Genomic DNA, 15,498 nt, shown 5'->3' on the forward strand with positions numbered 1-15,498 from the left:
TGTGCTCCACTAGCTCCTCCCCTCTCCATGCAATGTCTGTGTGCTCCACTAGCTCCTCCCCTCTCCATAGAATGTTAAAAGCACCAACTGCCATCTCCTATCTCAGTAATGGAGAAATGAGTCTTCACTGCATACAGATTTTACCTGGAAATTGAAAAATTTGAAAATAAGTGATCCGTCCAGGTAGAGAAATAAATTTATGTCTCTGATAAGATATATTACAATTTTACAAAGTTTCTTCTTTTCATGTGTACTATTGATTTAGGAAATAAATATGTTACCCTTAAAATATTATCCTTAAAATATACTGTATTTTTATAACTTTTTTCTCACTTTTTTTTTGCAACCTAGACACATAGAGAAAAATGTCATTGGCCCATGGTCCCCAGTAGGGGTTTGATAGGGCACCCAGCAATAAGGACCAATATATAAAACCCACTAGACCTGGATATAATGTAGTTGTACCATTGCCCTCTATAGAAATCTGAGTATTTGGGGCATAAAATTAATGTCAAAAATTCATCTGGGGCATATATACAAGGTGGGCCACAAAAACGGGAGATGCATTTAGAAATTACATTTTACAACTTATTTCCCAAGAAATAATAGATTTTAGGATTCCTGTTTTCTGAGGGAGCCGCACGTTCCTCTACACAACAAGTCATTACAGCCATGATGCATTACTCCGGCCATCAGCCGCTCATTAATTGAATAAGAATATGTCTGCTATTACGGTCAGTCTCCGGCTATAATAGTCCGACTGGAAAAGAATTAATTGGTTTACATGCAAGGAGAGATAAAGCTCAAAACGACGGCTGCAAAGAAGCAACGCCGAGTCCATCTGAAAATGATAATGTCGATGAGATGGGAAGGCTATTTGCATGCTGATGGCTGACATCAAACAGAAATCGCGCAAGAGAAGGATCACGCTTTGTGGTCGGGATGAAAAAGAGAGTATTATGTAAGAGAGTCTGCTCATGCTGGCTGCATATCGAGCAGGCTGAGCTTTTGTGCCGGATGAGACGACACAAAAAATGGTGCCACCTTCCTACCCTATCCAAGGTCTATGCAAAAGAAGGACAAGCCCTATGCTGTGCACACCTAACTGTGGAGGCCGAGGTACCCTTGGATAGAGGCGACTAGTTGGTAGAACCTGTGCAGGACTCTCCTCTCCGAATTGCCAATAATTGCCAAATGGTAATGGCACAGGCATGAGCGGAAAAAAAAACATTACACCTGTAAAGATTTCACCCCTCAGTGCTGAACTGTCTGTGCAGTGATTGACAGCTCCGTAGTCCAGTCAATGCAGGGGCATGCTGAGCTGACAGTGCAGAAATTGACAGCTCAGTCGTCCAGTCTGGTGCAGGGGCGTGCTGAGCTGACAGTGCAGAGATTGACAGCTCAGTGGTCCAGTCTGGTGCAGGGGTGTGCTGAGCTGTCTGTGCAGTAATTGACAGTTCAGTTGTCCAGTCTGGTGCATGGGCGTGCTGAGTTGTCTGTGTAGTGATTATCAGCTCAGTGGTTCAGACTGGTGCAGGGGAGTGCTAGCTGTCTGTGCAGTGATTGTCAGCTCAGTGGTCCACTCTGGTGCAGGGGCGTGCTGAGCTGTCTGTGCAGTGATTGACAGTTCAGTTGTCCAGTCTGGTGCAGGGGCATGCTGAGCTGTCTGTGCAGTGATTATCAGCTCAGTGGTCCAGCCTGGTGCAGGGGCATGCTAGCTGTCTGTGCAGTGATTGTCAGCTCAGTGGTCCACTCTGGTGCAGAGGCGTGCTGAGATGTCTGTGCAGTGATTGACAGCTCCATAGTTCAGTCCGGTGCAGGGGCATGCTGAGCTGACAATGCAGAGATTGACAGCTCAGTGGTCCAGTCTGGTGCAGGGGTGTGCTGAGCTGTCTGTGCAGAGATTGACAGCTCAGTTGTCCAGTCTGGTGCAGGGGCGTGCTGAGCTGTCTGTGCAGTGATTAACAGCTCAGTGGTCCAGTCTGGTGCAGGGGCATGCTGAGCTGTCTGTGCAGTGATTGACAGTTCAGTTGTCCAGTCTGGTGCAAGGGCGTGCTGAGTTGTCTGTGCAGTGATTATCAGCTCAGTGGTCCAGCCTGGTGCAGGGGCGTGCTAGCTGTCTGTGCAGTGATTGTCAGCTCAGTGGTCCACTTTGGTGCAGGGGCGTGCTGAGCTGTCTGTGCAATGATTACCAGCTCAGTGGTCCACTCTGGTGCAGGGGCGTGCTGAGCTGTCTGTGCAGTGATTGACAGCTCAGTTGTCCAGTCTGGTGCAGGGGCATGCTAAGCTGTCTGTGTTTTGATTGAGAGCTCGGCCATCCAATCTGAGACTGGGAGGTGCTGAACTCTCATCAGATGCTCCCAGTACCAATAATTGCTCAGCTTTTTTAACTGAGCTGGCAGTCCCAGATAGCTGTCAGCCATAGTGTGGTTTTCTCTGTGCCTTGTAATTTGCTTGATGATCTTTCATTGCCCGACCTTGGACCTTGTTCTGACCTTCCGTCTGTTTAACCCCTTTGCTCTGATCCGCTATCCTCCTGGTATTTTGACCTCGGACCGTTACCTGACTACGCCTTTGTCTCTTCCCTCTGTTTATGATGTACCCTCCTGGCTATTGACCTCGGACTCCTTGATTATCTCGGATCATGACTTGTCTGTGAGAAGTGACTCAGTGCCACAACACCCTTTTATACTGGGTGGATAAACAATAATGGGGCCCATTTTGATCTTTGCTATTAGCCCCCATTCTTTTATGAACGAGTTTGTACTTAAACTCCTCACAGGAACAGCAAAGTGGGTTTCCCATGTAAATGAATTGGAAAAGTTTTCCAAGAGTTTTTGAAGCCGTTTTGGAGGAAGATTTTGGAGAGTTTTCTCTCCAAAAACTCTTGAAAAATACTTATGGGGAACATGTACACTATTTCTTCACAATAAGTTTTTTTGGAGCAAATCAACTCCAAAATCCTCCTCAAAAACTGCTTGAAAAATTTCAAAGGGAAATCCACTTTGCTGTTCCTATGAGTTTTTTGTTTTACTTTTTCCCCCTTTAGAGCTTTTAAAAAAAACCCTGATGGAAAAAAATTCATTTAATTTTACTTCTTTGATCCTGAAAGAAATCAAATGCTCCAAACTAGGCACTGTCCAATTAAAGCTACAAAAAAACTCTTTAAAGCTCCTTGGGAAATATTTTTTTTTTATCCAAAAATGGAGCATTTACTGGAGTGGTTTCCGCTTGGAAAACTCATCGTTCTTGAATGCCTCGAAGAACTCAGTGTGCACAGAGTCTAGGGCAATGTGCACATGGAGTAATTTTGCTGAGTTTTCAGAGCAGAAGTTTTTTAGGAGGATTTAGAGAGTTTTTGCTCAGTTTTTGATCCAAAAACACCTAAGAAACCCCCACAGTGTGCACATACCCTAAGGTTCATCAGCAATTTTGTCACATATGATGGCAAGAGTAGAGGAGCGAGCACCAGGAATCTGTGACGGAGCTCAGCAGGATCTCATTACATGGAAGCCACTTAGACCTGTCGTAAAACAGACGCTATAAATGAAAGTTGGGACATGGATGTGAACAGAGACTTAGAAGTTCCAGGTGTCTGTTGACGCCCGATTCCGACATTCAGAATAAGTCTATAGCTTCCAACAAGCGTCCAAACAATAAAAACCTGGCAGCGAAGAAATTAGTCAATGCTCAAAGCCGCAGCTTCTGCCGTCCCGGTAAATATGAATATTTCAAAGTTAAAAAGTGCGAGATCGCTCATTGTAAAGATTAATATCTTTTCATTAAAAAAAAGGAGAAGGAGCGGAGGGTTTAACATTTGCATATAGATGGAGGAAAGTAATGAGTGTACGGACTGCTTAAAGGTGCTTATTACAACACACAAAAGAAAGGGATGAAATAGAACCGGAGTTCTTGTTCTGTCCATTCGTCATCGCGGAGAACGGAAACAATCCGGACTTTTAGATTGTCGCACGCTGGGATGGAAATGCAACATAAGGTGGAAAGTGAGTTTTAGCCGCAATTTTAACTTGGAAAACCCCAAAACTTTATATCTGCTCCATACTTCGGAAGGTTGGTGCTTAATAAGTCTAATTAGTCTACGTAGATAGCTGTCTGCAAACCTAACGTGTATATTTCCAGTATTAGAGAAAGCAGTAGATAGGGGGTTGTTCACAGATCAGCAGTGGATATATAACATCCAGCCTATATTACTGGGAGAGACACTCCCGCAAAAGAAAAATAGGAACCAAGTAGGAAGCGGCAAATTGCATATCAGGGGTCTGAAAATTAATGAAGAAATGAAAATTGCAGACTGAAACTAAGTGTAATATTTTTAACTAAAAGTAACAACTAACAAATGTGAAAAGCATATTTTTCTTGCTAAAGGTGTCCATAGTCTATAAGATCCCAGATATTTTCTAATTGCAGTTTATGTGGTCAAGACCCCATCCTAACAAAACATTGTGATCTTGAGACCAGTTCCTTTGGAGTTTATAGTCTTCAGAACTTCTGCCAAGAAGAGTTTGTGGTCTTCAGATCCTTTACCAATAAGTTAATAAATTTATGGACTGTAGACCCTTTGCAAATAACAGCTTAAAATCACCCAAAAGAGTGTCCATATGAGTTTATGGACATTGCCTGGATAGCCACAGAGCTCACATTAAGTCTATATTACAGACGTACAGACGTCACATCCAGCCTATATTACTGGGAGAGTCACACAGATCTCACATCCAGCCTCTATTACTGGGAGAGACACACAGACCTTACATCCAGCCTATATTACTGGGAGAGACACACAGACCTCATATTCAGCCTATATTACTGGGAGAGACATACAGACCTTACATCCAGCCTATATTACTGAGAGACACACAGATCTCACATCCAGCCTATATTACTGGGAGAGACACACAGACCTTACATCCAGCCTATATTACTGGGAGAGACATGCAGACCTCACATCCAGTCTATATTACTGGGAGAGACACACAGACCTCACATCCAGCCTATATTACTGGGAGAGACACACAGATCTCACATCTAGCCTATATTACTGAGAGACACACAGAGCTCACATCCAGCCTATATTACTGGGAGAGACACACAGACCTCACATCCAGCCTATATTACTGGGAGAGACACACAGATCTCACATCCAGCCTATATTACTGGGAGAGACACACAGAGCTCACATCCAGCCTATATTACTGGGAGACAAGCACACCTCACATCCAGCCTATATTACTGGGAGAGTCACACAAACCTCATATCCAGTCTATATTACTGAAAGGGACACAGAGATCACAACCATTCTATATTGCTTGGAAAGACACAACCATCACATCTAGCCTATATTACTAGGAGAGACACACAAAGATCATATCCAGCCTATATTACAGAGACGGAAACTACCACTAGAGAAAAATCTGAAACTTGGATCAGGCTGCAAACTGCCTATGAGGGGGTCTAAAAATGAATGAAGAAATTGAGACTACAAACTGAAACTAAGCGGTAACCTTAAGTTAATAAAATTGTACTAAAGTGTAAAAAAAACTTTTTCAATGCTAAAGGTGTCCATAGATTCTAAGTCCCCAGACACTGTATTTTCTAATAGTTTTTGTAATCCAGATCCCTGGTCAACAAGTCATTATGGTCTTCAGACCAGATCCTTTGTCAAATGGAGTTTATGGTCTTCAAACTTTGTGGTCTTTAGATGCTTTGCCAACAAGTTAATAGTTGTATGGTCTCTAGACCCTTTGCCAATAACATCTTATAATCTCCAGATCCTTGTCAATAGGAATTAATGGTCTTTAGACACTTTACAAATAAAAGTTTATGGTCCTATACATGTTTGTGTGGTCTCCAGACCATTTGCCAATAAGTTAAAAGGTTTAGAGCCTTTAGACCCATTGCCAATAATAGTCTATGCAGATCCTTTGTGGGAACTAGACCTTTCAGAGATCGGAAGCCCTTGACCATGGTGAGAGAACCATATTGGTTGGTAGACACATTGTCCTTTTTAGGGACCCTAAAAGTTTTGAAGAACGAGACCCTTCCCCAAAGCATTTTCAGTCTTTGTCTTTGGTGGTTCCAGATCACTTGCGGGAGTCATATCCATAGCTCAGAAACAATGGCGGGCACCAGACCCATACTAGTTTGTATATACTCTATACATAATAGTACCAGGCAGATATTCAGCTCCTTGAAATGATTAATATTCATGGATACCTGGGCACGGCTGAAGCTTCATATAAAACTTTCAATAGAAATTAGGAATGCGTGGCTTTCATCTGCTCTCCAGAACTACAAAGCATGAAGTAATGTGCTACCAAACGTCTCTTCTTCTGTTTACTCTCCGAGGAAATGAATGAGGATCAAGCGGAAAAAAAAAAATCTACAGAAGTCGGGTAACAAAAAGAAAATTTTACTTTCTATACCAGAAAAGATGCTAATGGTATAAAGGCAACACAGCAAAAATGATATGATAAGGGCACATATCATACAGAAACGGAGTCTACTAGGGCAATAAACACTGTAATGAGAGATAGAAAGATTCAACCCTGATTTAAATTCAATTTACAAACTTTCTGTAATAAGCCAAACAAGAACAATATAAACAGCTCAACACCAGTAATATACCACGTGGTTTCTCCAAATTCAACTATTGCAGTCTAAAGATTGTTACTTCGTTCATGATAAGCTTCTTTAGAACTTAGTAGAGCACATCTGGCTGTTGTGACCTGCTGCTCCTCTGGCTGTTATGACCTACACCAGATTCTGGCAGCATTCCAGAGGAATACTAGCCCATTTATTATGGGCAATGGCCTCCTGATAATTAATATTCTTGGGTATGTGTCAGAAAATAGGAAGCAGTCACTGGCTGATTGCTAAGAAGGCAGGTGGTTAAAAAAACGTTGACTGACTATAAAAGACCTGCAGCAAGATTTAATAGCAGCAGGTGCTAAGGGTTCAGTTTGCACAGTAAGGCACATACTAAATGCTGAAGGTCTCAATGCCCGAACTCTAAGACGTCACTTCTACTGACCCAAAAGCACAAGAAATGTCACCTCCAATAGGCTCAAAGCCAAAAAGTAACAGAAGTTCTAGAATTCTGTTCTGTGAAGCAATGACATAAAACTGGAACTGTTCAGGCATATGGAGCAGCAATATGTTTGGAAGAGTAAGAATGAAACATAACCTGAAAAGAACACTCAACCTACAGTGAAGCATGGTGGGGGCTCAATGATGCCTACAGTGAAGCATCGCAGTGGCTCAGTGATGTCTACAGTAAAACATGGCAAGGGCTTGATGATGTTTACTGAGAAGCATGGCAGGGCTCGGTGACACCCACAGTGAAGAATGGCAGTGGCTCAGTGATGTCTACAGTGAAGCCTGGTATTTGGTTATGCCTACAATGAAGAATGGTGGTGACTCAATGATATCTAAAGTGAAGCATGGTGGTGGCTCAATAATATCTAAAATGAAGCATGGCAGTGGCTTGATGATGCCTATAGTGAAGCATGGTGTTGACTTGGTGATGACTACAGTGAAGCATGACGGTGACTCAGTGATAGCTACAGTGAAGCATGGCCAGGGCTTAGTTATGACTACATTGAAGCATGACGGCGGCTTGGTGATGTTCTGGGGCTGCTTTGCTTGTTCTGGCACTCGAAACCTGCAGCATGTGGAGGGCAATATGGATTTCATCAAGTATCAAGAAATCCTAGGAGAAAAAGTCATTCCCTTTAGGACGAGGTTAAATTCCAACAATAAAACTATCCCAAGCATACCTCAATGTCCACTAAGGCTTGTTCTCAGAAAACATCCTCTAGCGGCCATCAAAATCGCCTAACTTGAACCTCATTAAAATATCTTTGGTGGGATTTGAAGAAGGTGATAAACCCAAGAATATTAGTAACCTGGAGTAAATTATCCATGAGGAACAGGCTAAGATTCAGAAGCTGGTGTCTGGTTATGGATCACGTTTGCACCAGGTCATAACGGCCAGAGAGGTAGCAAGTCATAACAGCCAGAGGAGAGGGTCACTGCAATAACGTTTCAAGATCAGGCCACCCTTTTCATTATTGGGCTCCTTACTGCATTGACAGTAGAGGAAATGGATGATCCACCTCTGACAGATTCACTACTAAAGGACCCTCAGACTTAGGTTTAGGTGGTCCAGCACTACAACGCTTAAACAATGGGATTGTCCTGTTTCCCAAAACCAATCCTGACAGTGATTTATGATACAAGTACATCAGATCCGTTTTGCCATTTGACTGATTTCACTTGCCGACGGGGGCGGATTCACAGATTCATCTTAATGGAAATCTTAATTAGTGCAATTACACCATCCATCTCTCGCGCTGAATACATTAAGATCGGAATACCATATTTTTTTTCTTCTCTGAGTTGTTAGGCTAATTCTAGACAATGGGTTTTGCGAGAAATCAATAAATTTGTCACTCACTTCACGATCCAGCAGAGCCGGAGACACCACCGTGACAATGTCGCCCTTTTCTGGATCTATGTAGAACATGTTTGGTGATGGTTTATCTGGCGTCTGCTTGAGAATGTTGTACCGCAGGACGGCGTTATCTGTTGTGGGGTCATCAGCATCGAACGCCAGCATGTTCATCACGATGGTTCCTAGAAACATGGAAAATTACCAAAAAAAATGTGTCATTTGTCATAAAAGAAACTCAACGAAAATATCTAACTATCCATGACCCATAGAAACAGATAAAAATAGGGCCATACTGATACTATGAGAATTATGTTATGGGGGAGTCTTAGAAAGAAGGATCAATCACACAAAGGAAAGAGAGATTGGGCCAATCTATTCCTTCTCGTAGACCTTCTGAAGAAATAAGAATAGATTTGTCCACCCTTACTTTTTAGAAAAATTTCCTTAAGCACTCCAATGTCTCCCAACACTAATTAAATACATTCTAGGAAAGCTCTCGACAAGTTGCAATTCATATCACAACCTCTGGGTGGCCACATAAACCATAAACATCTCCTGGCAGAGTATCAAAATATAATGTTTTTCCAATCCTGGTCATCCCATGCCACTCTTCTCAAAGTCCAAGAAAAAAGGTAAGGAAGCCCACATGTGTACCTCAATCATTTGTAGACCAATACCCAATCCATATGGTCACTCTTTGCACTCATGGCTAATACTGTATATAATCTTGTCTGGCGGACTAAAGACAAACTTATCCACCAAGCCCAGTTGTCTTTTGAGGAATGTCATACCAAGCAAATGGTCATCATCCTCTTCTTTTGGTAAAGTCCATGTAAAACTTTAAAGGACCCCCACACATATACTGTAGATGTTGCCCTTGGAATAAGAACTTCAGGTTACAGATGTTTCCTATCTTATCTTTGCTCTTATTCCGAGTTGACCAACTTTGAACAAAAAAACATGATTTTGCGATACTCTATTGGGAGATGTTTATGTTATAGGTGCCTACCCAGTGGTTGTGATGTGAACTGCCTTCGGCTCAGTGACTTTGCTACCATGCTGGTAAAATGTTGTCTTGTATTAGACTTTTGGGGCCCAATGTATTATTAGATGCTGAGAACCAGTCTAACCCTGCAGCTTTCTTTCTTTCTTGTACATGTATTATCAATTATTTCTATAATGAGATGAGCAAATTGATTCAAGTTAATCAAAGGCATCTCGAATTTCCTAAAAAAAATTTGATTTGTCAGATTCCGTCACCTCTTAGAATTCTCTATGTGCGAATCCAGAAAAATGGAGGATTTGTGGGTCTCTTCCTGGTCCTCACCTGTCGATCACTCTGGTCCAGTCTCCTCTTCCTACCTCATCTGCGACTCTGGTGTTAACTTTGCCTTGCAAAGGTCATGACTTCACAGTGATATGTCAAGTGGCGATGTCATGACCTCACAAGGCTGAGTCAACGATGGAGGCACCAAAAATGCTGAAGGACCAGAGGGAGCGACAGCTGAGGGCTGGGGACATGTGAGTATTCATTTTCTTACCCTATGTTTGTTTATGATGCTATGATCTTACATTTTACGATTCGCATTGAAAAATGTAAAAAGGAATCAAATTTTCAAGCCAAATTTGAGAAAACTGGCAAAATTTGACCTTGGGACTCAAAATCTTGATTTCGAGTTGACCTACATAGAATTTCTTGGAAACCGTGGAGGAAACTCATTGGGAGAACATACAAAGTCCTTGAAGATGTTGCCCACGTAAACCCAAGATTCCAGAGCTACAAGGCAACAAACAGTGCTAACCACACAGCCGACCCCTAGTCCTAGTTTCTTGGAAAACATCTAGACAAGCTCAAGACTGGGCGTCACTATAGTGGGTGCAAGAGTTGCAGTCACACTTGAGTACCAGAGCTTAGGCAGTTCCAAAAGGTCCCTTTGGCCAATATGATAAGACCAGTGCCAAGAAAGTTGGGATCCAGCTGGAGACTTTGCATGGTGGCCAACGAGCTTCAAAATGCACCACTGCCGGGAACAGACCAGTCGTCGTTTACTGTTTCACGTTGCCCGTCTTTGATGCGGAATTTTTGATACAGCCGAGATGTACAATGGCCGAACGTCCCACAGCTCTGAGAGCACCGGCTAGGAGATATGTGTTCTCCCTCTCTCCTCCCTGCCGGATAATGGGCTTTTATTAAGGTTATTTGACCATGAAGAGACATGTTAATTAGAAGTTTATTTTCCGCAGGATTACAGGACGGCGGCGCGGTGCGATGCTGTGAACACACATACAGCACATTTATTTAACAAGACTGATTAATATGCAAAAAACACATTTGCACAAAAGTATCACATTAGCCTCATGTAGGGTCTGGAATAAGCCTCCTGTTGTGTGCTGCCTTCACTCATTCCGGGCTTCATTAGAAATGGATGGATCCGCTGTGCAGCCGGTGACCCCTCTTGATCTGTGGATAATTACCGCTGCACTCTGGTGTCACCGGCGCGGGGGCCACACATATGGACTGCCGGACATGGGAGCAACACCGATCAGATGACACATGTCACAGCTCAGGCTGATGATATCTCAGTGCCTGTGGTGCAGTGGGGTGCACAACTACAACTCCCAGCATGCCCTCCGAGAAGGCAGATGAATGTGATCATGCCTGCGTGACCTCCCCGCTCCCATCCTACGCCATCTATAAAAAAGTTCTATCTATACTAGAAAAATAGGTCACATATAGGCAGGTAACATATGGTTTGTGCTTTCCTCCATGACCCCAGGCTCGGAGTAAGGAGTGAAAAAAAGAAAAGTGGAGGAAGTGGAATAATTGTGCTAATTATTAAGAGCGGAATTGATTTTTTTTTAATACATGAATTAAAAAATGAAATACATGAAAGATAAATGTAAGAAAAAATATAAAATTTGGTTCTATAAAAGCCAAAAATGATAGAATTTTCACAATTAGTAATATATAGTAGTCACATCCCACTTAGTAATACACCAGTTACAATTGATTTCTAAGAATCTTTATTAATGTCATGAATTTAATTACCATTTTTAGTATTTTTATCATTATCATTTTTTACATAAAAGGCAATAATTATATAATTTTCACAATTCCATTAAATAGAAGTCACATCTCAGAAAGTAATTATTACTATTATTATTATTATCTTAAAGTCAATAATTATATAATCTTCACAATTCCATAAATAGAAGTCACATCCCAATTTGTAATATTCCAGATATTATTATTATTTTTTATTTGTATCATAATTAGTGTTAATAATTGTATTATTAATTTTTATTACTATTATTATTATTATATGAAAGGCAATAATTATATAATTCTCACAATTTCATTAAATATAAGTCACATCCCAATTTGTAATATACCAGTTATTATTTTTAATTTTAAGTATCATAATTAGTGTTGATAATTGTATTATTAATTTTATTACTATTATTATTACTATATAAAAGTCAATAATTATATAATCTTCACAATTCCATAAATAGAAGTCACATCCCAATTTGTAATATCCCAATTTTTTTTTTATTTGTATCATAATTAGTGCTAATAATATTATAATAATTTTTTTTATTATTATTATTATTATTATTATTATATAAAAGGCAATAATTATATAATCTTCACAATTCCATTAAATAGAAGTCACAATATCCCAGTTATTTTTTTACTTGTAATTATCATAATTAGTGTATTATTTTAGTATTATTTTTTTATTATTAGTGTATTATTTTATTATTATTATTATTATATAAAAATGAATAATTATATAATTTTCACCATTCCGTTATATCCCAATTAGTTACATTCTGATTATTGTTTATTCCCAATTATTATTAATTGTAATATTTAATATTCCTCCTCCTTCTTTTAAAATATTTTTTTTTAATTAAAAGTAAAAAAAAAGTCCCCTACCCCATCTATTATTAAAAATAAAGACACTAACAAAAATAAAAAAATAAAAAATATTCTGTATTGCCACATCCAAAAGTCCTTTCTATTACACATATAAAAGTATTTAATACCGTACAAAGCAAAGAAATAAATCGAAACTCCAGAATCGGCCTAAAAATGCAATAAAGGCGATCTCATCTAATCATTTAATGTAACCTCAAAATGGTATCAATAAAAACGACATGTTGCCATGAACAAAACAAACACTGACACAGGTCTGTCAACAGAAAAATATAGTTATGGGTCTGAAAAAAAATGGTGATATGGTCCTATTTTTTTCATGTAATGCAAAATACACATTATATCCTTAAAAATAAATAGAATAAATATACTGTAAAATATAAATATAAATTTACAAATATAGAAAAAATAAGAAATATAATTATAGAAAATGCTACAAATAATAATAATAATAATGTAGTTACAATAAATCCAAAATAAAACAAAGACGAAGAGGAGAAAGAGGAGGAGAAGGAAAATGAACAGGAGGAAGAGAAGGAAGAGGAAGAAGAGAAAGAGGAGGAGGAAGAGCAAGAGGAGGAGGAAGAAGATGAGGAGGGGGAAGAGGAGGAGAAGGAAAAGTAGAAGTAATAAGAGGAGGAAAGATAAGAGGAGGGGGAAGAAGAGGAAGAAGAAGATGAGGAGGAGAATGAGGAGGGAGTAGAGCAGAAGGAGGATGAGGAAGCGGAGAGGAAGATGAGGAGGAAGAGGAAGAAGAGGAGGGGAAGAGGAAGAGAAAGAGGATGAGGTGGAGGAAGAGGAGAAGGAAGAGGAGGAAGAAGATGATGAGGATGAAGAGGGGGAGGAAGAAGAGGAGGAAGAGAAGGAAGAGGAGGAGGAGGGAGAAAAAAGAGGAGTAAGATGATGAAGAGGAGGGGACCGAGGAAGAGAAAGAGGAGGAGGAAGAGGAGAAGGAAGAGGAGAAAGAGGAAGAAGAGAAAGGGGAAGAAAGAGCAAGTTCCCTACTGTCATCTGGATTGTACATCTTAAATGCCGCTGTCACAGATTGACAGCGGCATTTAAAAGGCATAAACAACAGCGATCAGCTCTGACTCCAGTTTCTGCTGTTAAAGGCAGATGTCGGCTGTGTAACGCAACCAGCATCTGCCCTGCCAGCTACATACACCTATCACTCGGAGTGTGACACACAGTAAATGCACATCACATGTCAGGAAAGGGTTAATAAACTACCTGCAGACACATTTGTTTCAATCAATGCAGTTCTTGCATCTAATAGCCCAGCTCGGCTTGTTCAGACTGACCGCTGGGTTTTTGCACAAGCCCATCCTAAATAAAATCATGGAAATGGGTTTTCTAAACACGATGACCAACTTTAGGCAATTTTCAAATGAACCCAAGCAGCACAGATCACGCCTCTGAATAACGATGAAATTAAGGTTATGAATGGGTTAAACTTTGCAAATTTCGTAGGATTTGAGATCTGCTCTCAGGAATGCGGCGGGGATCACTCGTCATCTTTCTCCAAAACAAGAAAACTGATTAAAAAATTGCTCGAAAAGTTGCGCTGTGCCCATGATGTCGCCTTTAAAGGTGAGCGCAGCGCACTGATACTCATGGCCTCCTGAAGGCAGCAGATGTCATCTCTATCAAGACATCTGCTGTGTGAGGACGTCAGCGCATTTCCAGCCCCGTAAATAAGTGATACAGATCATTTCACTCTTTATGTGTCGAGAGAAAATGCAAATGTATCCGTGACGCGCGTCGTCACCAGTGTCACCAGGAAAAACACACAGATTTCAATTATTCACACCCAACAGATGAACGGGAGATGCTCAGCTTTATATTATCAGCTAATCGGGGGTAATTCACACTCTGCGCTCTGCCCCAGTCCTCCCAAGCTTCTCCGCCATATGGCCGCTCATCATAACTGCTCAGACAGAAGTTGTCCTCGAGCAATTGCCTGGAAGCAAAGAACATCCTGGAAATATTTAGTGGAATGTAACAAAGACGAAGCAGCAAAAGTCTACAGTGCACAGTGGTATTACTACTGGGCACTACATGGTGGTATTATTGGGCACTGTATGGTGGTATTATTGTGTACTGTATGGTGGCATTATTGGGCACTACATGGTGGTATTACTGGGCACTACATGATGGTATTATTGGGCACTGTAGGGTGGTATTATTGAGCACGACATGGTATTGTTGGGCACCGTATGGTGGTATTATTGGATACTGTATGATGGTAATATTGGGTACTGTATGGTGGTATTATTGGGCACTACATGATGGTATTATTGGGCATGGTATGGTGGCATTATTGGGCACTGTATGGCGGTATTATGCGCTACATGGTGGTATTATTGGGCACTGTTTGGTGGTATTATTCGGCACTACATGATGGTATTATTGGGCATGGTATGGTGGCATTATTGGGCACTGTATGGCGGTATTATGCTCTACATGGTGGTATTATTGTGTACTGTATGGCGGTATTATTGAGCACTACATGATGGTATTACTGGGCACGGTATGGTGGCATTATTGGCCACTGTATGGCGGTATTATGCTCTACATGGTGGTATTATTGGGCACTGTATGGTGGTATTATTGGGCACTACATGGTGGTAATATTGTATACTGTATGGTGGTATTAATGGGCACGACATGGTGGTATTATTGGGCACTGTATGGTGGTATTATTGGGCACTATATGGTGGTATTATTGTGTACTGTATGGTGGCATTATTGGGCACTATATGGTGGTATTATTGTGCATGACATGATGGTATTATTGGGCACTGTAGGGTGGTATTATTGGGCACTGTAGGGTGGTATTATTGAGCACGACATGATGGTATTATTGGGCACGGTATGGTGGCATTATTGGCCACTGTATGGCGGTATTATGCTCTACATGGTGGTATTATTGGGCACTGTATGGTGGTATTATTGGGCACTACATGGTGGTAATATTGTATACTGTATGGTGGTATTAATGGGCACGACATGGTGGTATTATTGGGCACTATATGGTGGTATTATTGTGTACTGTATGTTGGCATTATTGGGCACTATATGGTGG

At 40.8% G+C, this 15,498-nt stretch overlaps 1 protein-coding gene across 1 annotated transcript in view; it reads right to left on the reverse strand.

Moving 5' to 3' along the window:
- CDH13 (cadherin 13) overlaps nt 1–15,498 on the reverse strand; it is a 1,051,953-nt gene that overhangs the window by 290,676 nt on the left and 745,779 nt on the right. The window contains exon 7 of the mRNA XM_073659781.1: nt 8,474–8,652. Coding sequence (XP_073515882.1) covers nt 8,474–8,652 — 179 coding nt within the window. The remainder of the gene's footprint in view (nt 1–8,473; nt 8,653–15,498) is intronic.

This window comes from Phyllobates terribilis, unplaced genomic scaffold (assembly GCF_046119375.1).
Source record: "Phyllobates terribilis strain yellow unplaced genomic scaffold, ASM4611937v1 Scaffold_14__1_contigs__length_39327217, whole genome shotgun sequence".
Taxonomy (NCBI): domain Eukaryota; kingdom Metazoa; phylum Chordata; class Amphibia; order Anura; family Dendrobatidae; genus Phyllobates; species Phyllobates terribilis.